This window comes from Pelophylax lessonae (assembly GCF_965119305.1).
Source record: "Pelophylax lessonae genome assembly, chromosome: 6".
In the NCBI taxonomy this organism is placed as follows: domain Eukaryota; kingdom Metazoa; phylum Chordata; class Amphibia; order Anura; family Ranidae; genus Pelophylax; species Pelophylax lessonae.
Genome location: NC_138773.1, coordinates 292,496,917 through 292,521,024, shown reverse-complemented (window position 1 = coordinate 292,521,024; position 24,108 = coordinate 292,496,917). Strand labels below are relative to the sequence as shown.

General features: G+C 41.9%; 1 protein-coding gene across 2 annotated transcripts in view; it reads left to right on the top strand.

The window, feature by feature from the left end:
• The first annotated feature begins 2,792 nt into the window (after window positions 1–2,792).
• LOC309558301 (histamine N-methyltransferase-like) overlaps window positions 2,793–24,108 on the top strand; it is a 39,842-nt gene continuing 18,526 nt past the window's right edge. The window contains exons 1-5 of one of the 2 annotated variants that reach the window (XM_082261357.1): window positions 2,793–2,985; window positions 3,264–3,316; window positions 10,269–10,376; window positions 11,898–12,028; window positions 19,372–19,465. In XM_082261357.1, coding sequence (XP_082117483.1) covers window positions 2,798–2,985; window positions 3,264–3,316; window positions 10,269–10,376; window positions 11,898–12,028; window positions 19,372–19,465 — 574 coding nt within the window. In that variant the 5' untranslated portion in view covers window positions 2,793–2,797. The remainder of the gene's footprint in view (window positions 2,986–3,263; window positions 3,317–10,268; window positions 10,377–11,897; window positions 12,029–19,371; window positions 19,466–24,108) is intronic. The other variant, XM_082261358.1, reaches the window with a different exon arrangement.

Here is a 24,108-nt window from a genome sequence, read left to right as displayed (position 1 = left end):
ACGGATGATATTTTTTGTTGGAAGCCACCTCTCTGTGTCAGAGAACATGGGCGCTGTGGCACAGCGCGCAATACATATTGGGGAGCCGTGACTCATTGTTAGCCGCATCTGGTACAGCTGGGAGTTTGCAATATTTGTTGTATATATATATCCTTGGTCTCCCCCTTACTGGACCACACCTGACAATCATGTTTCTCTTTGATCTTACCCTTTGGTATTTTTGAAAACCATACATACAACATACAAAAAAAGCCTTGAAGAAGGGGAGAAGATATACCGCGAAACATGCTGGCACATTGTGTTTTTATCCGTTATATATTCTGTTGTTTTTAAGTACAAAATCTTAGGGTGACTTTGGGTTTTTGTACACTTTTGAATGTTTGTTCATTTTTGTATAATATAGAATGTGTGTATAATACATTTATATTTATATATATATATATATATATATATATAACATGTTTATATGATTTTGGGAGTTACCTCCTGTATCTATCCCCTAGCCTTCTCTTTGTACAATTTATTCAGATCTGGTTTCCCCAAAATAAATTAGTGTGACTCACATTTATCTAATATACTGTAGGATCAGACAAAGTGTTATTTCTGTGCAGAGAAATGTACATGTTATTAAAAAGTTTACATTTTAAAGTGATCCTTTGTGTCACTGTAATTAGAGAATTTTGTAAGTCCAAGAAATGTGGCATAAGTGTGTGATGTATACTGTAAAAAGGCTCAGAGTCTATTGTAGCACTACCCCTAGGGGTTTCAGGTGACAAGGCTCCGCACTGCTGCACAGCCAGGCACACCACAGCTTCATATAAGAGAGAAGAGCTGGCAACTCCAAAGTCCTTGATGCAAAACTTTATTGCCTACATTTGAGCATTAAATAGCAAATACAGACATGTCTTGGCGTGAGCCTTAGTCATAGCTTATGCTTTGACTAAGGCTTACGCTCAAACGCATCAGATGTTTTCTTTTTAATGCTCAAATGTAGCCAATAAATTTTTGCATCAAGGACTTTGGAGTTGCCAGCTCTTCTCTCTTATTTATCGTATTCAGTGTGAGAAGACACACTTAGCCTTGGGACCTGTGCTGCACACTAAGATAGGATTGCGTCTGTTGAGAGCGCTGCACCTTCCATTTTTACACCACAGCTTCAGCTTTCACCCAGACACAGTGAACAGTCCTTGAGCTTTATTTTTATGTTTATTAGGGGGTAATAACTTGTATAGGGATAGGAATTATGGGATGCTGATAGTGACAAAACCAGGGGCAACTTCCTCGCTATATGCAGCTCCACTTGATCCTCTGTACAAAATCCAATTGATTCTTCTTTTAGCAGCTAACAGGCTCAGCAACAGCCCCTTACAGGCTAGGAACTCCCAGTCCCTTTGGAAAGTGTTGTGAACTGCATTCTGGAGTACCGCCAACTCCCCTGTAGACACTGGTCCCAGCTCTACCTGCAGGAAATGCTAGCCCACCTGACTGCCCCTTCACCAGCCCGCAGGGCTGCTTCTTCACCAGTCTACCCGACTGACTCTCTTCACCAGTCTACCCAACTTACTCTCTGGAGATCTCCCAGGGCCAGGTAGAGAAGATTTAAGCACACTGCTATCTTCCAGAGAGACCTGCTAAATGTTGAAGTCTCTCTCCTTGTAGGCCCCTGCACCGAACTGTAGTACTCACACTGTCCTCCTTGCGGCCGCTGCCTCTCAGTGAAGACTCCTTTCAAGCTTTTTCTGTTGTCGGGATGCTCCCAGGCCAGCACCCGAGCCTCTGCCCAAGGCAGAGCACCCCCCCCCCCTTCCCAGACTAGGGGGATTTGCCTCAAGGGACACCAACAGTCTCTTCAGCATTGCAACTTCATCTTCCACCGACTCCCTTCCCAGCATGACTCATTCCTATTTAAGGGCCCACTTAGTCCCCTGCCAGTTCCACCTCCTGGGGATTTGCTAAGTGTCCCTAAATATGCAGAACAACCCTCCTAGCCTCTGCTCTAGTTTCCAGAATGTTCTCCAACTTTCCAGAACCAGGTAGAGGCATTAGAGAGCTGTCTGTATGAATCATGCTGCCCTGAACTCTAATAACCCCGACCCAGATTAGGACTCGCAGACAGACTTAGACATGAGTCAGAATATGTTTTACCTACTCTGACACTAGTAGCACACTAGAGGGTGGTAAACTTAAAACCCCACTCTGGAATCAATGGCAATCAAATTCTTACTCTCAAATATTCCACCTGAACTTCCCTTTGCAACTCAACTCACTTTTATATATACTAGGAAAGAGTGCCACTTAGTGACCAAACCAGGAATCATCCTAACACCCGGTTACCCACAGCCACATGATGCTTCAGCCCTGAGTCTTCTCCTCTTGTGCTTACTTCCTGATTGGGGTCCTTCTTGAGTTGTCTGCCTGCGTGATGTGGACACTTCCTGTTGGGTGGCCACCTCTCAGAAGAGGACTGATGTCATCACAGGGGACAGCAGGAGACAAGTGGTCTCAGGGCATCATTGGACTGGATTAGCAGTCCCCCAGCACTGGAACCAATGGTGGTAAGGGACCTGGATGGGGGACTTAGGTGAGTATTGTTGGCTTTACCAGGTAAGGGGGAAAAAAGAGTGTCAGTATTGGTTAGAGGTTGATGGAAGGGGTGGTAGTAAGTTCCTTTTATTGCTGCATAATATGGTTTACATATTCTAAATGGAGATTGCAGTCTTTTTATAATATTTTGTGGAGATGTAACCAGCCTAGTGTAATTAGTCTATTTATGTTTTATTTTACATAGGCTGTACCAATGATGGAAATAGCACCAGTTCTTGTGTCAGACAGTACAGACTTCCCAGACCCAGAGTTTGCAGGAAAACATATGTACTCTAATGAGTCTTACAGCGTGAAAGTCGTGAATCTTTCCAATGTAATGTCGAATGAGCATGACAATTTCAAGAACTTTTTCAATACAAAGCTGCCAGAACTGGTCTCAGGGTAAGTTGACTGGCATATATTGACATTAAGAAAATAATGTTTTCCCCTCCAGTAGGTTTAGACTGCAACCCAGTACAGCTGATATCTAACCAATCAGATTTCTCCTCTCATCCACTCAAAACAAACTCAACAATGAGGATGATTTCCTGTTGCTCATACATTTCTCTTGTCTCTTTATCAAAATACCGTAATCTTGGCAATTTTAGACTTTTGACAGATGCTATTCTCCACTGTGAGTGCAGAAGACTAATGGTGGCCATGTTTGTGTTCTCTTTCAGGACTACAAAAGAGAAATCACAGTTTAATGTCCTAGGCATTGGGAGTGGACCTGGTGAGATCTCGTTCAACTTGCCAATAGATACAAAATTATTTAGCAAACGGCAGTGAAAAATATTGTATTCTGACAACTGTATATGGTTAATACCTGTAATTAAAGTGGAGTTCCACCCATTTTAGTAACTTTAGATGTATGTAATCCCCTTTAAAACAACTTTTACCAATGGAAACTTTTTTTTTTTTTGCTAGGAAATACCTTATTTTCTTCTTTATTCATCCTCTCCTCACTTCTGGGTCCGGCCACCGATCAGCGATTACGTCATTCGGCGATTCGCAAGGGCTGCTGGGATGTATCTCATGGGATGAAATCTCACATTATTACTTAGGTGTCCTGAGCTGTACTGTATGTATTGGATTGAGTCCGTGCTCTGCCCTCCTCCGCCCCGCCTCCTCTCAGTGAGCTCTATGGAATATAATGCTTTCAGTCCGCGCTCACTGAGAAGAGGCGGGGCGGAGGCGGACGGAGCACGGACTCAATCCAGTACATCCGAGTACAGCTCACTGAGAGGAGGTGGGGCGGAGGCGGGGCGAAGCACGGCCGCAATCCAATACATACTAGTACAGCTCAGGACTCCTGTGTAATAATGCGAGATTTCATCCCATGAGATACATCCCAGCAGCCCTTATGAATCGCCGAATGACGTAATCGCCGATCTGCGGCCGGACCCGGAAGTGAGGAGAGGATGAATAAAGAAGAAAATAAGGTATTTCCTAGCAAAAAAAAAAGTTTCCATTGGTAAAAGTAGTTTTAAAGGGGATTACATACATCTATGTAATCCAAGTTATTAAAATGGGTGGAACTCCACTTTAAAGTATTTGGTGTATTATTCCCTTTTTAGAATTTCAGTTTAAATATTTTTTAATTTTTATTTATATTATTCTCAATAACAATTTGAAATTATTTTACTGAATTAGTAAATTATTATTAAAGTGTCTGTAAACCCTTACATATACCCAGTGAAGTGACTATCCTTAGGTGATACACAGAGATTAAACAAATCCTCCTAATTAAATTGTACCTGTTTATCTACAGCCGTATTTCCCTTAAAGCCATTCAAAATGCAGAATTTACACAGGATCTCTTAGCTCTGAAAAGCAGGGGGCGGAGAGCTGAAGTTGCATCAGTGAGGAGAGCTCTGATAGCTGATTGGAGGGAAGGGACACACCCCATTCACACAGCACACAGGAACAGAGCTGAGGCTGTCAATCTGCTGGAGGTCCCTCCCCTGTCACTATTTTTCACTTGCTGTCAGGAAAACCCCTACTTGACCATTACTCAAAAAAAAAAAAAAAATATATATATATATATATATATATATATACACACAGTATATATATATATATATATATATATATATATATATCCCTAAAATAGGCATAATGAATATACCTATATCCTTTTCTAAAACCTATTCCAAAAACATTTTAACTATACATATAAGTTTAATCAGACATATACAGACACACATACACGTATACACACTTAGGGTCCTTTCACACGGTCAGTTCAGTTTTTTTGTCCGTTCAGTCATTTTTTATGACCATCCGCTGACATCCGTTTTATTTTTCAGTCCATTCCGTTCAGTTCCGTTTTTTGAGACAGAAGAGAACCTTATCTTTCTTCCGTTTAAGGAACGGAACCGACGCAAAATCGGATGTCAGCGGATGTCATCCGCTAACGTTCGCAATCTCATAGACATGCATTATGTCCGTTTTTCATCCGCAAACGGGAGGAAAAACGGACATATGGACCGCCCGTGTGAAAGGACCCTTACACTCATTGGCCACTTTATTAAGTATACATGTCCAATTGCTTGGTAACATTAATTGCTAATCAGTCAATCACATGGCAGCAACTCAATGCATTTAAGGCATCTAGACGTGGTTAAAAACGACTTCTAAAGTTCAAACCGAGCATCAGAATGGGGAAAAAATGGGGGTCTAAGTGACTTATACGTGGCATGGTTGTTGGTGCCAGACAGACTGGTCTGAATATTTCAAAAACTGCTGATCTACTGGGATTTTAATGCACGACTATCTCTCGGGATTACAGAGAATGGTCCGAAAAAGAGAAAATATCCAGTCTAAGGCCCCTTTCACACATGTCTGATCCTGTCCGTTCTGTTTTCTGCTCAGCGGGGGATTGATCGCTCGGTGTGCAGAGACGGAGGTGTCAGATCCCCGCTCTCCTCTATGGGGGAATCGGATGAGAAAGGACCGCCTGCCCGTTCTCATCCGATCCGATCCGCCAGACGGATGGAAAATAGGGTTTCCATCCGTCCAGATTTGACGGACAGGATCGGATCGGATGTCAGTGGACATGTCTCCGCTGACATCCGATGCCCCATAGAGATGCATGGGGCATCCGTTCAGATCCGCCTAAAAAAACAGACAGGCGGATCTGAACTCCAATCAGCTGTCCCACAGTGAATGGCCAAACTTCTCTCCCACAGGTGAACCAGGAAGAGAAAATTCTAACAGGACGTGCACTTTCTTAACAGTATGGAAAGCTGAAGACAGTACATATACAAGTATAACGTATATAAGGAGATTTGTTTCATCCCTGTGTATCATCTGAGACTGTTCACTTCACTGGGGATATGTGAGGATTTACATTTTAAGCTGCATTTAATATAATCTGTAGGTGCGGTTTGCCCAGGGCGAGCATTTATTAGATCCGTAAAGCGGTTGTAAACTGCTCCTGGTTAACAAAAAAAAAAAAAAAACAACCTGTAAGGCAATTGCATAATGTGCTAGTATGCATCGTATTCTAGCAAATCATGAAATACTCATCTTGGAATAAAGCCATGCTGTGGTGCGCTGTCACCGCTGAGAGGGCTGACATCTTCCTCTGGTTTTTCTTTCGGGTTTGTGAGCTCCGGCTGTGTGACGTCGCACATGCGCAAGGGAGCCCTCGGTTCTGGCACAAAGCTCTGAAGTTCCCGGCAAGGTATGCGGGACCTTAAGAGCGCATGTGTCGGTGATGTCATCTGCTGCATCCAGGGTGAATCAATATCTCCTAGGAGATATTTATTTTACCTTCAGGTAAGTCCTCTTATAGGCTTATCTGTATGTAGAGAACAACAAACGGGATTTACTACCAATTTAATTGGATATAGAACCCCCCCCCCCCCTCCTCAGTCCCAAAATACCAACAAGGCAGATTAGGCACTGGCCTATGAGCCCCAAGCAGTTTAAGGACCCCGTGACAACAGAGTAAATTAATATTGATTTGATCTTTAAAGAAAATTACAATGAAGCTTTCTTGAGTGATTTACAAAAGATAGAAAAAAATCAATCAACTAAAAAACTAAAACTTTTAAGTAAAGACTCTACGGAGAAAATACCGTATTGATGTAATTTATCCAATAACATTTTACATAAACCATAGAGATCAGGTTCACAATACAGTTTGTCTCTGATTTCTCATCTTATTAACCCCTTCATGCCTAAGCTTTTTTCTGACACTTGTTGCTTACAAGGTAATATTAGTATTTTTTTGCCAGAAAATGACTTATAACCCCCAAACATTTTATATATATATATATTAGCAGAGACCCCTAGAGGTTAAAATGGCCTTTGTTGCAATATTATATGTTACACTGTATTTGTGCAGAGGTCTTTGAAATGCATTTTTTTTTTGTGGAAGAAATACAATTTCATGAATTAAAAAAAAAAAAAAGAATACAAAATAGTAAAGTTAGCCCAATTTTTTTGTATAATGTGAAAGATGTTACTCCAAGTAAATAGATACCTAACCTGTCATGCTTCAAAATTGCGGAGACTTGTGCAATGGTGACAAATTACGCTTACCAGATGAAAATGATAAACAGGCATTCAGATTATAACATGGCAAACTGCATGCGCGTCCAGGCGTCCAATCGGGAGCGGCCCAACGCGTTTTGACATACGTAAATGACGCCTTTTGGGCCGCTCCCGATTGGACGCCTGGACGCGCATGTGCAGTAGAGGACAACGCGGCCATCTTGTCGGTTGGATCCGGAACCACGCCGATCAGCGTTTTTTATGCTCAGATATCCCCTACACAATGTGAGTTGTATTCTTATGCATACTTATTAAAGCTTAATGTCTGCATGCTACACTATGAGGGTTATCGTTTTTCCTTTATGAGCGGTTCCCGATTTGATGAATTGTTGACGTTGTATCCGTGAGATTCCCCTTGAGAAGTGGATTGGGATGAGGTTCCTGTGACAGAGTAATGCAGTTTGCCATGTTATAATCTGAATGCCTGTTTATCATTTTCATCTGGTAAGCGTATTTTGGCACTCTTATTTGGTGGCGGATCTTCCTCGCTTGTCACACAGTGTTGGTTGCTGTGCATTTCCTCACCGGGATATCTGGAAAATCTTTTATATGGACTATATAGATTATGTTATGGTTTAGCGCTACATAATATTACCATTTTTATCTTGTCCACAGATCTTCAGTATATGACCAGTGTAGCTGCTGTTTGATGTATTTAAAATCATATATTTATACATTTAAATTTATACTTAGCGCAGCTATTCATATATTAATTTGACAAATTACGGTACTAAACAATCTCCATAGACGACGCTTTAAAATTTTTTAACAGTTACCTGTTTAGAGTTACAGAGGAGGTCTTGTTCTAGAATTATTGCTCTCGCTCTAACAATCGCAGAGATACCTCACATGTGTGGTTGGAACGCTGTTTATATTTTCGGGCGCAACTTGTGCGCACAAGCACGGAGGTATGGGGCGCTTTACATTTTTTTTCCTATTTTTTTTTATTTATTTTTTTACACTGTGTCTTTTTTTTTTTTTTAAACTGTCACAAGGAATGTAAACATCTCTTGTGACAGTAAAAGGCAGTGACAGGTACTCTTTATGGAGGGATCTGGGATCTAAAAGACAGCATCTTTGTTTGGGACTCCAGCCAGATGGCGGACGTGGCGGCTGGTCGCTTGGGTCTCCCAGTGGGACGGGAGAGCCAGGCAGAGCGGTGGGAGGAAGAGGGATGTTCCCTCCCGCTGCTTGTAATAACACGTGAGTGGCTGATTAGCTGCATCGATTGTTATCACAAGAAAGCCGACCGTCCGCTCTAAAGAATGGTACCGTGGTGATGCCTCTAGCTGGGAACAATCCCTTGAAGCCATGGGATGCAAATTTGCGTTACGTCGGCGTTAAGGGGTTGAGAAGTTCAACTGCTTTTAGCTGTCAGTTTGTAAACACGCAGTAGTGATGTTCATTTTAATTTAGCAGCCAACATGCATACTTCTTACTTCAAAGATATCCCACTAGAGTGTATGCACAGGAAACCTCCAGAAACCTGTGAGGGTGGCCCCATGTTTTCAACTGCTTAGGGGCCACCACAGAGTTTAATCTGGCACTGCACAACCTCCCCTCCCCCCTTGTGTTCACACCTAATTTTGACAACAAGAATTTCCGGTCCTGGCATACTCTCAGCTTTGCATACGTTGACATACATGTAAAGGAGCTGTTTTTTTCCCAAGGCTTTAGTATTTCTCTCCATCTAGTTATGAAAATTACACAGCACAGTCCCATATGGCATGGCAGAAGACCTGAGCTTTTTCCTCTACTGCAGTTAAATAACAATTATAGGTCTCCCTCCAGCCTGGGACTGGACAATGAAAGAGAAGCAGCACACTTTTGAGCTCATCTGCCTGTCATTCTGCTGTCTCCTTCTATCCTTTGTGTCAGCACATCATCTGATTAGCTCCCTGTGCTGCTTCTTGGTCCCCCAGTCTAAGCTCTGCTATATAGGGATTTCAAGCAAGTGATAAAGTACTTACGCTACTAGCATATAAAAAATATTGGAATAATTGTAGCGCACCCCCTAAGGAGCCGCCAGTAGAATGGAATCCAACACCCTGCACAGCCAGGCACACCAAATTTTCACAGTCACTTCAGAATCAGAAAACAGTCCAGCACTTTGTGGTTTTTTTTTGTTTTTTTTATTGAGGGTATTGAACTTGGATGGGGATAGGGGTATTATGGGATGCCCACTTGACTTCAAAGCAAGTACTGGGGACAATTCCTAGTACTAAATACAGCTCCGTTCCTTCCTCCAGCTCTTCATTTGCTTGCAGAATCTCCAGCAGTGCCACCTCTTCAGGCCCTGCCTGCACTCCTGGCTGCAGCAGCACCACATTCTCTAGCCCTCTTGGCTACTGCTCCCCAGTCCTCCAGACTGACCCTCTGGAGATCTCCTGGACCTGCTGACTTGCTCACGCTGTCCTCTCCTTGCTCCCATGCCCCTAGGATAGGAGTCCCCCTTGTGTTGTAGAGGGTCCCTACTCCCTACAGCACCCAAGCTCCAGGCCCGAGGTCATCCCCCCTCCCCAGACTAGGGTGCATCCTTAAGGGCAACAGACATTTTCCCCAGCGCTCCATATCCATCTTCCACCAAATGTCCCTGCTGGCATGACCCCAAGAGTATTTAAGAGGTGTCCGTCCCCCCCAGCACACCTTCTTGGGATCAGCTGGGGCTCTCATCAATACTCCAAACAGCTCCTCCTAGACTCCACCCTCTGCTTCTTGAAGCTTCTCCAAGGTTTTAGAGAGCAGGGGGAGTTACCAGAGGTGCTGCTTGATGAGTCATCCAGCCTCCCTTAGTCACTCAGCCCTGACCCAGATTCAATCCAAGCCTGTCTCTCTCGGCCAGGCCAATTTACCTACACTAACAACAATTTACCCTAGCACCTAGCTAGATGGCAGAGCTGCATAAATGTGTGTCTTTTCTATCCAGTTGAAGTTGAGCTGTAGGTCTTTTTATAGGGATTAAAGTAAGTGTTATTGTTTCAGGCAGGGAAGGGTTAAGTGACAGGGTTGGCTCTATTGTTAGTGGTCAGTTAGAGGTTGTTGAAAGTTTTGGAAGACTTACCTTTTTTCTAGTTTTCGGTGCCAAAACCCCTGTACTTTATTGTGCCAATACTCTATTCCAGGTGAAATGGACTTATACATACTTTCAGCAATACAAAAATTCAGGCCTGACCTTAAGATCAGCAGTGAAAGCATTGAACCAAACCATTCACAAATAGAACTTTACAAAGGTAAGTGACCAGCATACAATAGGCAGCTGCTGCTGTGCCAATAGGGTCCCATAATAAGTACCAGTTGTACTTTACAGAATGGGGTACCATTCACACTTTTATTTGTGGTAACAGGCATGTTAACAAGCGGAATACATGCTGCATGCATTTGTCTAATCGCATTTATTCTGACTGGTAACTAGCGCGTTTCGTCACTCCGTTTCACGTCTACAGAGTGACGAAACGCGTTAGGAGGAATGCACGTCGTGACGTCACGGGAGCGGGTGGAACGCAAGCCGGACATTACCGCTCTCCACTCTTGGCTTCAATCGTGACTGCTCACTGGATGGATTTTATGCACTGCTTTTATTGCTACTATTTATGAAGGAAAATAAAGGTTTTAAAAATGTAATGCACCATCTGGAGGTTCATTTCTATACCCTTGTCTTGGCCTGAGGTGGTGAGAAAAGAAAAGGTGAAACCTGCCATACACTGGGAACCTGAGGACCATACCAGGAGTGATTACTGGCGGTGCACTCCCGCCCCCGCTCGTTCCCTGCCTAGCCAGCGCGTGTGACCGGCGGCTCCAATGTCTGCCGGCCACTCGCGATCTCCCACAGGAGAGGGAGAAAGGCAGATGGCTGATGTAAACACAGCCGTCTGTCATTCTCCCTTAGATCATCACAAAGGCTATGCGATCCTGCTATGTAGGATCATATGTCTCTGTGATTACTTCACTAGCCACGCCCCCCTAACAGTTAGAATCACGCCCCTAGGGACACACTTAACCCCTTGATCACCAATAAAGTTAACCCCTTCCCTGCCAGTGTCATTTTTACAGTAACAGTGCATATGTATAGCACTGATTACTGTAGTAATGTCACTGGTACCCCCAAAAGTGTCAAAAAGGTCAGTCAGGGGTTCCGATCTGTCCGCCACAATGTTGCAGTCCCGCAAAAAAAAAAATCGCAGATCGCCGCCATTACTAGTTTAAAAAAAAAACAATAAAAATGACATAAATCTTTCCCGTAGTTAGTAAATGCAATAACTTTTGTGCAAACCAATCAAAATATGCTCATTGTGGGTTTTTTTTACCAAAAATATGTAGCAGAAAACAAATTGGCCTACAATGTTAAAAAATTTTGATTTTTACATTTTTATTTGAGAATTTCATATAAAAAAATGTGAAAAATATTGTTATTTTTTCAAAATTGTCGCTCTTTTTTTGTTTATAGCGCAAAAAATAAAAATCGCACAGGTGATCAAATACCACCAAAAGAAAGCTCTATTTGTGGGGAAAAAAGGACGTCAATTTCATTTGGGTACAGCGTCGCACGGAGCGTCTTTGAGCAGCCAAATTCTCCGGGGCTTAAGTGGTTAAAAATAAATGAAAAAGCATTTTCAGTTTGGGGTGCTCAGTTACGGTTTAGCTCCGCTCTAACATGTCTAAAATACAATATTCCAAATGCATTTATTTCATTGTTATTCACTTTTTAAGTTACTATACCGTCATTATAGTGCCATTATGGCTTTGTTTTTTAGCCAATCTCTCTGAAATACCAGACCTGGGGGGTGTAACTTTTACTTGGCATGAAAAGACCACAGCTCAGTACAGAGAAGACGCCAAGCAAAATAATGAGTTTAAGAAGTTTGATCTCATTCATATGATTCAGGTAATGTTTAAATGGAAGTTACAAAGTAAACAGAATGGCTAATAAAAGTGTTATTGGGTATTGGGTCTGTTTGGGGGGGGGGGGGGGCAGAAAGTTAATCTAGTGCAGTGTTTCTCATCCTTTTTTCAGTCCAGGCACATCCCCAAATTATGGAGTCTCGAGGCACCCTTTAAAATTATGGAGGCATCCCATCCTAAAATGTAAAAATCTATTCTAATAGTTTTACATAATGCAGCAACATCCGCACACGTAGGACGCCTAAAGTTGGTACTGACTAGTATTCCAATGTTTCTCTTTTTCCTCAGTTTTTCTCCATCATTCAGCTAATGTGACCCCAAAACTTACAGAGGGAAGCAGAGGAGGGTCAAACAAGCATGCTACGCAGGCAACTGACATCCTCCTTATCAACTGATGATGTCATAGCAGGTCAGCAGCTAGAGGGTCGTAATGGTGCACAATGAAAACCTGCCACTAAAAGGCAGGCTTCATCCACCCCGCCGCCTTGTATACAATTTTTGGGACATTTTTGGGGCATTTTGCTGAGGCACCCCTGAAAAAACCTCAAGGCACACCAGGGTGCCTGGGCACACTGGTTGAAAAAGCCTGATCTAGTGTAACAAACCTCATAAAGTGACTCCAGTTATTTGAAATGGCCCCCCCCACAAACTACATCCAGAGTGCCCTGCTCATTATATGTTCAGCATCAACATCCCTTATACTAACACACGTTCTGTTTAACCTCCTAACCCATTTGAGATCCAGTAGTCACCAATTTGCACGACTGCTGACTCTCAGTTCTAGCTGCTGCTGACAGCTGGGGCTCCTATAGACGTCATTGAGGAAAATAAGTTTGCCTCCTGTAGGTGAACAATCTCTTCTTTTGGCTAAAGTTCCTTCATTTTAATACTATAATTGTCAAGTAAACAAATGATCCTTGTACATGGCTGTCAATTGTATATAAATATTATCACTATAATTTTTAAATATATTTGTCACATTAGTTTGGAAACCTATCTGTATCCATTCACACCCACCCCTCTTGTGGGATTTGTTTTATATACATATATAGCCATGCTAGCACTTTATATTTGCACCTTGATTGCTATGTTGCACTTCTTTTAAGCCCCCTACACACGCGTCGAAAATCGGCAGGGAATTTTCGGCCAACGTCCGATCTGCCGATTTTCGGCTTGTTAGTGTGATGCTTCCGACAACCAACTCCGACTTTTCGGCCGAAAAAAATCTGGTGTGCAGGCTATACAATTTTTGTTGGCCGTCAACACAACGGCCGATTTTCGTGCAGTCAGTACAGATTTCGACAGGGAAAAATCTGATGAGCAAGTCTGGGCATGCTCAGTGAAGAAAGAACACAAAGAAAGCAACCCAACACATGACATCACTTCTGAAGTAGAATTTTGTTGGCCGAGAAAATTCGTGTGCAGTCTAGGCACATTCCAACCAACAAAACACAACTTGGACAAAAGTCGGACGATCGGTCGGCCGATAATCGTTGCGTGTGTACTAGGCTTTAGTCTATCACTATTTATTCCACTGAGACACTCAGTCACTTTAATTTATGCACTTTATTCTTATCACTATTAGTCACCTAACTTGCATATCTATTTATTGTTCGCTCATTTATGCACTGTTTGAAACTAATTAGCACATTGAGGCTAAGGATCTAACTTATGTATTTATATTTTTAAGCAATATTTGAACTCACAACAGGTTCTCCCATTGCCCTATATATATATATATATATATATATATATTTATATGGTTTTCTTTTTCTTCATACACACATATCTGGCAGCGCCATTTACCTCCTTACTATTCCCTTACCTTTACTGAACACATCCTTTGTGAACACTTTTAGAGGTAGGCAGCGGCCATTTCCCCACATTATAGACTGAATTTCCTATCCTAAGCGTGGATTCCTCTTTCTCCTAACTAGAAAATGTCATCAGTTTGTAAACTTGAAAACATCAAAGAGGCCATTCAGCCGCCTTTACCTTCATATTAGCTGGGTTACAATACCAGTAGTGTCCACCAGAGGTCGTCAGTTACTCTATGCTTTCCAGTAACTGTGCAATTTGGATGGTTTAATCCTATTTTTTTTCTTGGTATTCACAAAAAAGTAGATATTTACATGTATAAAGCTGTGCATAGCTTTAGATCGTATCTGCAGTTTATAAATGTAATTCGTTGCACTAAGATATGAACTACTTAGCTTTACAATGTATTTAAAAAAATATGGGCTTGACTTTACAGAGTACATAGAACCATTTACAACAGTGTCTGTATACAAAGGACACAGCTTACAGACTAATTTCCTTGTATTTAAAAAACAACACACATATATATATATATATATATATATATATATATATAGATATATATATATATATAGATATATAATACAGTATTGGGACGCCTGCCTTTACATGCACATGAACTTTAATGGCATACCAGTCTTATTCCGAGTTCAATATTGAGTTGGCCCACCCTTTGCAGCTATAACAGTTTCAACTATTCTAGGAAGGCTGTCCACAAGTTTAGGAGTGTGTCTATGGGAATGTTTGACCATTCTTCCAAAAGTTAATTTGTGAGGTCAGTCACTGATGTTGGACTAGAAGGCCTGGCTCGCAGTCTCTGCACTAATTTATCTCAGAGGTGTTCTGTCGGGTTGAGATCAGGACTCTGTGCAGGCCAGTCAAGTTCCTCCATTCCAGACTCACTCATCCATGTCTTTATGGACCTTGCTTTGTGCACCGGTGTGCAGTCATGTTGGAACAGGAAGGGGCCATCCCCAAACTGTTCCCATAAAGTTGGGAGCATAAAATTGTCCAAAATGTCTTGGTATGCTAACGCCTTAAGAGTTCTCTTCACTGGAACTAAAGGGCCACGCCCAACCCCTGAAACACAACCCCACACCATAATCCCCCCTCCACCAAATGATTTGTTGAGGGCCAACTCAATATTGAACCCTACGGACTAAGACTGTGATGCCAATAAAATTCATGTGGGTGTGAATGTAAAGGCAGGCGTCCCAATACTTTTGTGTGTGTGTGTGTGTGTGTGTGTATATATATATATATATATATATATATATATATATATATACAGTATCTCACAAAAGTGAGTACACCCCTCACATTTTTGTAACTATTTTATTATATCTTTTCATGTGACAGCACTGAAGAAATTACACTTTGCTACAATGTAAAGTAGTGAGTGTACAGCTTGTATAACAGTGTAAATTTGCTGTCCCCCAAAATAACTCAACACACAGCCATTAATGTCTAAACCGCTGGCAACAAAAATGAGTACACCCCTAAGTGATAATGTCCAAATTAGGCCCAATTAGCCATTTTTCCTCCCCTATATCATGTGATTCAGTAGTGTTACAAGGTCTCAGGTGTGAGTGGGAAGCAAGTGTGTTAAATTTGGTGTTATCGCTCTCACTCTCTCATACTGGTCACTGGAAGTTCAACATGGCTCCTCATGGCAAAGAACTCTCTGAGGATTTGAAAAAAAGAATTGTTGCTCTGCATAAAGATTGCCTAAGCCATAAGAAGATTGCCAAGACCCTGAAACTGAGCTGCAGCATGGTGGCCAAGACAATACAGCGGTTTAACAGGACAGGTTCCACTCAGAACAGACCTCGCCATGGTCAACTAAAGAAGTTGAGTGCATGTACTCAGCATCATATTCAGAGGTTGTCTTTGGGAAATAGACGTATGAGTGCTGCCAGCATTGCTGCAGAGGTTGAAGGGGTGGGGGGTCAGCATGTCAGTGCTCAGACCATACCCCGCATACTGCATCAAAAATGTGAGGGTTGTACTCACTTTTGTGAGACTGTATATATATATATATAGGCAAGGTTTATCATATTATGTAGTTAGCCCCCAAAGGTTTTCAAGGTGTAAATGCCTCTTTTTTAAAAGGAAAAAAAAACAAGCCTTTATTGCAAATTCTGACCTGTTCTGTAGGAGAGTAGGAGAGATGGGGTTTCATTAACGCCTTTAAACTTTATATTAAAAGTGAAGGTGTCGGCTATAATCAAACGATCAGTCTCAGTCCTGTAAAAAGAGAACTGTATCTCTAGGCAAGTATAATCATAATGCAAAAAACTATAGACAGGGCCAAATATACCTGATATTTTAACTCAAACTGTGTAAATTGGAAAATCAGTAAATTGAGCATGGAATGATCAGAATGTACTATTTAATTGGGCAGTTTTGTGGAAAATGAGCTTTAAGGTTGATAAACTGTAAAGTTATGTACTTTGGTGCTAAAAACATGCATGTATCATACATTCCAGCAGGAGAACAGCCGGGGGAGCCAATGGTGGAGAAGGATCTGGGTGTTCTGGTAAATCATAGACTGGATAATGTCATGCAATGCCAAGCTGCAGTTTCTAAAGATAGCAAAATCCTTTCTTTTATTCAAAGAGGCATGGACTCCAGAGAGAGATATAATTTTGCCCCTGTACAAATCATTAGTAAGACCTCATCTGGAATATGCAGTTCAGTTTTGGGCACCAGTTCTCAAAAAAAGATATCGGGGAACTGGAGAAAGTGCAGAGAAGAGCAACCAAACGATAAGAGGCATGGAGGAGCTCAGCTATAAGGAAAGATTAGAGGAACTGAATTTATTGTCTCGAAGAAGTGATTAAGGGGGGATATGATCAGCATACAGTGCTTCTGGAAAGTATTCACAGTGCTTCACTTTATGTTACAGCCTTTTTCCAAAATGGATTCAATTAATTATTTTACTCAAAATTCTACAAACCATACTACATTATGAAAAACAGAAATAAGTTTATTTGAAGTCTTTGCAAATTTATTAAAAATAAAAAAATAAAAAAATCACATGTACATAAGAGTTCACAGCCTTTGCCATGACACTCAAAATTGAGCTCAGGTGCATCCTGTTTCCACCGATCATCCTTGAGATGTTTCTACAAGCTGATTGGAGTCCACCTGTGGTAAATTCAGTTGACTGGACATGGCTTGGAAAAGCACACACTTGTCCCACAGGTAACAGTGCATGTCAGCACAAACCAAGCTGTGAAGTCCAAGGAATTGTCTGTAGACCTCCAAGACAATATTATATCGAGGCACAGATCTGGGGAAGGGTACTGAAATATTTCTGCAGCATTGAAACTCCCAATGAGCACAGTGGCCTTCATCATCCAGAAATGACAGAAGTTTTGAACCACCAGGACTCTTCCTAGAGCGAGCTGCCCGGCCAAACTGAGCGATCGGGGGAGAAGGGCCTTAGTCAGGGAGGCGACCAAGAACAACCATGTCTGCAGCACTCCACCAATCAGGCCTGTATGGTAGAGTGGCCAGATGGAAGCCACTCCTCAGTAAAAGGCACATGACAGCCACCTAGAGTTTGGCAAAAGGCACCTGAAGGACTTTTATGGCACTTTTCCACTGCAAGTACCGGCTCGGCTCTACTTGGCCCTGCTTGGCCCTGTTTGGTTTTCCACTGCATTGTACCGCATGGTACGGTGTTGGAACGGTTCGGTACGGTTTGGTATGGTTTGCTGCTACACTAAAGTAGTACTAAAGTAAGTGGGTGGGATAACAATGATTCTCTGACCAATCAGTGGCTAGTAGTGACAAACAGTCAGCTGCATGCAAAGGATTGTGGGATATGGTACCGGTATGGTACTTCTTGGAACCACAATCGAGGTGGTACTGTTTTAGAGAACCGTACCATTCGGTTCCATGTAGTGGAAAAGCGCCGCTGTATCGTACCGTACCGAACCGTTCCTATACCGTACCATGCGGTACCATGCAGTGGAAAAGCACAAAAGCGAGCCGAACCGTTCGGTTCCATGCAGTGGAAAAGCACCATTAGATCATGAAAAACAAAACTCTCTAGTCTGATGAAACAAAGATTGAACTCTCTGGCCTGAATGGCAAGTGCCATTTCTGGAGGAAACCAAGCACCGCTCATCACCTGGCCAATACCATCTTTACAGTGAAGCATGGTGGTGGCAGCATGATGCTGTGGGGATGTTTTTCAGCGGCCGGAACTGGGAGACTAGTCAGGATTGAAGACGAATGCAGCAATGTACAGAGACATATTTCATGAAAACCGAAAGGTTCATCTTCCAACAGGACAATGACCCTAAGCACACAGCAAAGATAACAAAGGAGTGGCTACGGGACAACTCTGTGAATGTCCTTGAGTTCCCCAGCCAGAGCCCAGACTTGAACCCGATTGAACATCTCTGGAGAGATCTGAAAATGGCTGTGCACCGACGCTCCCCATCCATCATGATGGAGCTTGAGAGGTCCTGCAAAGAAGAATGGGAGAAACTGCCCAAAAATAGGTGTGCCAAGCTTGTAGCATCATACTCAAAAGAGTACAATCAAAGAATTGAGGCTGTAATTGGTGCCAAAGGTACTTCAACAAAGTATTGAGCAAAGGCTGTGAATACTAAATGTACATGGGATTTTTTTTTCGTTTTTTATTTTTAATAAATTTGCAAAGATTTCAAACAAACTTCTTTCCCACTGTCATTATGCGGTATTGTTTGTAGAATTTTGAGGAAAATAATGAATTTATAATCCATTTTGGAATAAAGCTGTAAATCAACAAAATGTAAAAAAAGTGAAGCGTTGTGAATACTTTCCAGATGCACTGTATATTAATACATAAGTGGTCCATATAGTGAACTTGAGTAGAGTTATTCACTTTCAGGTCAATACAAAGGACAAGGGGCACTCTTTATGTCTGGGGTAAAAGAGATTTCCAAATATGGAAAGGCTTCTTCACAGTAAGAGCTGTGAAAATGTGGAATAGACTCAAGAAATAATTCCAGCATAGATTGTTTTAAAAAAAGAAGCTGAATTCATTCTTAAAAGCACAACATTTAACTAGATACTAACATTGCTAGGTAATAAACAGCATGTTGATCCAAGGAATATCTGATTGCCTTTGGGGAATCAGGAAGGAGTTTTTTCCCCCCAGGAGCAATTTGGACCATGTTTTATACGATTTTTTGCCTTCTTCTGGATCCGCTTTGGGTATAGGATTCTGCATATGACGGTTCCTATGTATTTAATTTGTCCTATTTGTTGAACTAGATAAATTTGTGTCTTTTTTTATCCTAGCTAAGAAACACTTCTGTCACAAACAAATGTTATGTTTACAAGAGCACAAAACTTGAATATTTTTCCATATAAAAAAATATTAGCAGCTGCAGAGTAATGAAATGACCTTCTCAACACTGTATTATTTTTATATTATTATTGTAGTAATTACATGTGTTTTATTTAGGCACACATTGGTTACTGAAGTGGGGTTATCCTGTGTTTCAGGTGATCTACTATACAAAGCCAATAAAAGAAACCTTGGAGTTTTTCCTATCATGTCTGTCCCCAGAAGGAAAGCTTATCATCACCATTATAACAGGTGAGTTACATGGATTTCTGTTCTGCTCGTGGAATCATAAACTCTACAGTGCAGATTCTGCTTAACCACTTAAGCCCCGGAAGATTTTACCCCCTTCCTGACCAGGGGGTATTTTGCGATTCGGCACTGCGTGACTTTAACGGACAATTGCGAGGTCGGTTTGCTGTACCTAAACAAATTTGACTTCCTTTTTTTCCCAAAAACAGAGCTTTCTTTTGGTGGTATTTGATCACCTGTGCGATTTTTTGATCATGCGCTATAAACAAAAAAAGAGCGTAAATTTTGCAAAAATAACAATATTTTTCACATTTTTTTATATGAAATTCCCCCCCCCAAAAAATTTGAAAATCTAAATTTTTTAACATTTTCGGCCAATTTGTTTTATGCTACATATGTTTGGTAAAAAAATCGCAAAAAGCGTATTTTGATTGGTTTGCGCAAAAGTTATCGCGTTTATTAACAAAGGGAAAGATTTTTGTCATTTTTGTTGTTTTTTTTTTTTAACGCGTAATGGCGGCGATCTGCAATTTTTTTTGCGGTACTGCGACATTGCGGCGGACAGATCGGACCCTTGACTGACATTTTTGACACTTTTGGGGTTACCAGTGACATTACTGCAGTAATCAGTGCTATACATATGCACTGTTACTGTAAAATGACACTGGTAGTGAAGGGGTTAACTTTATTTGAGAGGGAGGGGTGGTGTGTGTCCCTAGGGGCGTGATTCTAACTGTGATTGTCTGTGGCTTGAGGTGTAGGAACAATGATCAACGGTCCTACATAGTAGAACCGTATGATCACTGTTCCTACACAGGTGAGAATGACAGGCGGCTTGTTTACACTAGCCACCTGCCTTTCTCCCGCTGTCACGGACGATCGTGAGTGAGCGGCGGACATCGGGTCCACCGCTCACACGCGCGGGGGGGGGGGGGCCCATGACCGCGCGGGAGCGCGCGCTCGCTCCCCAGAGCCTCACAGGCTAGTGACGTACCGGTATGTCACTTTGCCTGTGAGGGGCTGACCGCCGCAGTATATGTACTTGCGGCGGTCGGCAAGTGGTTAAAGAGTAACTCCACTTTTGTTGAAAAAACATTCCCCTCTGGGTGATTTCTGTACATTGCAAGGATTATAACAAACTTTGTTGCAGATTCCTACCTTTTGTGATTCTGAAGAAATCCCTGTGTGTTTCTCTGTGCCCCTGTGTAGAGTGAGTCTAATGGGAGTGGTTTCATAATTATCAATCAGATGTGCACCCGCAGGGCTCTAATGAGGAAAGCTGCTGGGCCTCCCTTTAGGCCCCCATTCACACATCTCCAACTTGTCCAATGACTTGGGAGCGCAAAGTCTCATGACAAGTCGTACCCCATGATTTCCAATGAGTATCATTCATATCTGCGTGACTTCAAGTCACAGCGACTTCAAAGTAGTCCCTGCACTACTTTGGTCCTACTTTGATGCGACTTGAGGTCCATAGACCTCAATATTACACAGGCATTTCTTCAAGTCGCATCGAAGTCGCGCGACTTTCAGGTCGTACAAGTGTGAAAGGGGCCTAAGCCTTGATTTCCTATTGGGAGTATCTCACCAAAAATGAAATTTTTGTTGCAGGGGATGCCAGAAATCTGACTTGTATCTTAGTGCAGACTTTTGGGAAAATTGGTGAGCCAATCACACAAGCAGGAAATGATGATTCTGGGGTGTGGTCAGTATACATTCTGTGTACAGAACAGCTCCAGGTAGCCATATTGCATTGCATTTTCAGAAAATTACAGCGGCTGCAGATTGAAAAGGAAAGATCATTTTTAATAACATTGAATTTAAATATGACTTGTGTCCCAATTGTATACACTATATTATTTTTTCTTTATTTGCTATTTTATTCCTCATGAAAGCGGAGTTATCCTTTAATGTAGTCAAATCAGTGAGGTTTGCGTCTGTGACTTGCTGCACTAACATTGCTTTCTTGGAATATTGATGTCTGAAGTGAAAGCCATAGAGGTACATGGATTCAATATAGAAGTAAATAGAGGAAAGTTTGTGTCATAGTAATAATAAAGTATGGTATCTCTGTGAAATAAATAAAATAAACTAATATGTATATATATATATATATATATATATATATATATATATATATATATATATATATATATATATATATATATATATATATATATGCACGTAGTACTGTAGAAAGGTTTTAGGAAGTTTGAGGCAGGTGTGAAAATATTCTGCAAATGAAGAATGCTTTCAGAAATAGAAGTGTTAAAAGTTTAATTTTAGCAATTAATAAAATGGGAAGTAAATGCACATAAGAAAAATCATAATCAAATCAATATCACAGCTTTTGAAGGAACTTAGCAGGTAGATTGTTCTAAACATCTCGGAGAACTAACCTCAGATCATCTGTGGATGTCGGCTGCCTCAGATTCTTTTATCTCTTCATGTAATCCCAGACAGACTCAATGTTGAGATCAGGGATCTGTGGGGGCCAAACCATCACTTCCAGGACTCCTTGTTCTTCTTTACGCTGAAAATACCTGTAATTCTTAAAGTGGATTTCCAATCCCCAATTCATTTTTGTTTTAAATACACCACCGTAATTGTGTTCAGTTCCAGTGCAACGTTTAGATACTGTCATTAATGTCCTAGTTTTAGTTTGTTTAAATTATTAAAAACTGACCAGATCTCGAAAGCAGGCAGGGTCCATCTTTGCTGTGGGCATCTGAAGCCCTCCTGTTTTATTTCCGGGATTCAGGGGAGCTGGCTACCCAGCATGCACCTCCCTAGCTCGCTCCTGCACAGTAATGCCAATGCGTGGTGCTGTTTCGGTATTGGGGGATTTCCATGGACTCCTGGGATAGATGTTGGTGATATTCCAGGAGTTCATGCGAATCGCCTGTGATGAAATCACCTATGCAGCCGCAGCTGGAAGTGCTGCAGAAAATAAGTGCAAAAAGGGTATTTACAAAGAACCAAAAAAATAAAAATTTTGCTGAATCCCTGAATTTGCAGGGATTTTCTCTCACTTCCTTTTTTGGCTATGGGACAGGAAGCGAAATCTCCAAAATGGGGCACAGATGGTGAAAAATAAATCTGACAGGAGTTATAACCATCCTCTCCTCTATCCAAAATGGAAAAAAAAATGTTTTGCCTATAGTTCTTCCTTAGGTTTCTCGGCTGACCACTGTGCCTATGGTCCTCAACGTTGCCCCTGTCTTTGTGCTTCTTCAAAAGAGCTTGAACATCACATCTTGAACCCCTAGTCTGCTTACAAATATTTGCCTGGGCTGGGAGAAACCTTGCTGATGGAGTATAACTACCTTGTGTCTTGTTGCTGTGCTCTGTCTTGCCATGGTGTATAACCTGTGACATGGGGGCGGATCCAGGGGGGGGGGGGCAACGGGGAAATTGCTGCCCTGAGAAAATATTACTGACTCCGGGGATCCCAGTGCCACCACCTGCACTGGGATAATGGGTCAGTAAGCCCGGATTGCAGGTTCCTGACCTGCCAATCCCCAGCTTTAGTGTGAAGAATGGAGCCGGCACTAGAGAAAGCAGAGCCAATGCTTCCTGTATCGCGCCAGCTCCTGTCAAAGGCGGAGTGATAACAAATTTACTCCTGTACGTTTACACCCGCCTATCTCTAATCTTATTCCAATCCACCTAAAAAAACAGAAGGGGATTTGTCCCCTTCTATCTGGGCGGATTTGATCAGAGGGCCCATAGAGTAGAGCAGGCTGTGTCTGTATCTGCTCTGCATATGCTGAGTGGACACAGACCTGTCATCTGCCCGCTCTGCTTATTGTGGCCCGTAACCGGTTACCAAGTCGCTAAAGTGGCCCTCGCTCCTCGAAAGGTTGGGCACCCCTGCTGTAGGGGCATAAGTCCCAGATGGAGAGGTGCACTGTACTGTAGCGCATCAGGAAACCCGCAGAGAAATCATAAAGATCTTCCATGAAGTTGATAAAAGAGTAAGACCACCACCACTGTCATAGCTTTCATCACTGTGGTTGGCAGGTCTCACTATTCTTCCCTACCTCCTCTGCACTGAGAGGAAGTGGCATCATTTTAAACATATCACTGTTTTAAACAAGGTTAGGACTGTATGATACGTTAAAAACAGTTCTGTAAGCAACACCTTATTTTCTGGCAGTACCCCTCCCGGGACTAGACTCTGGATCCGCCCCTGCTATGATATGAAACTGTCTTCTACAAACTCATCTTAGCAGAGTTTGGCTGTTCCTCACCCAGTTTTCAGTCTCCTACACAGCGGTTTCTGTTTCTGTGTTTCAGCCTACATATGAAATTGATGATCATTAGCACCTGCTTGGTATAATTGATTAATTATACACTTGACTCTAATCCTACAAAATCCCTGACTTTGTGCATGTGTGCAATGTGTGCAAGTGTAAGAGTTGATGCTGGTTTGAAGCCAAAGGGTAGTCATACCAAATATTGATTGTATTTAGATTTTTCTTCTGTTTCCTCACTTTGCATTTTGTAAGTTGATAAATATAAACAATTAAAATATATATTTTTGAAAGCATTCTTACTTTAACCACTTGCCGTCTGCTCACTAGAGCACTACTGCGGCAAAGTGACTCGATAACGTCTGACGACGTAGTACTACGTTGGCAGAC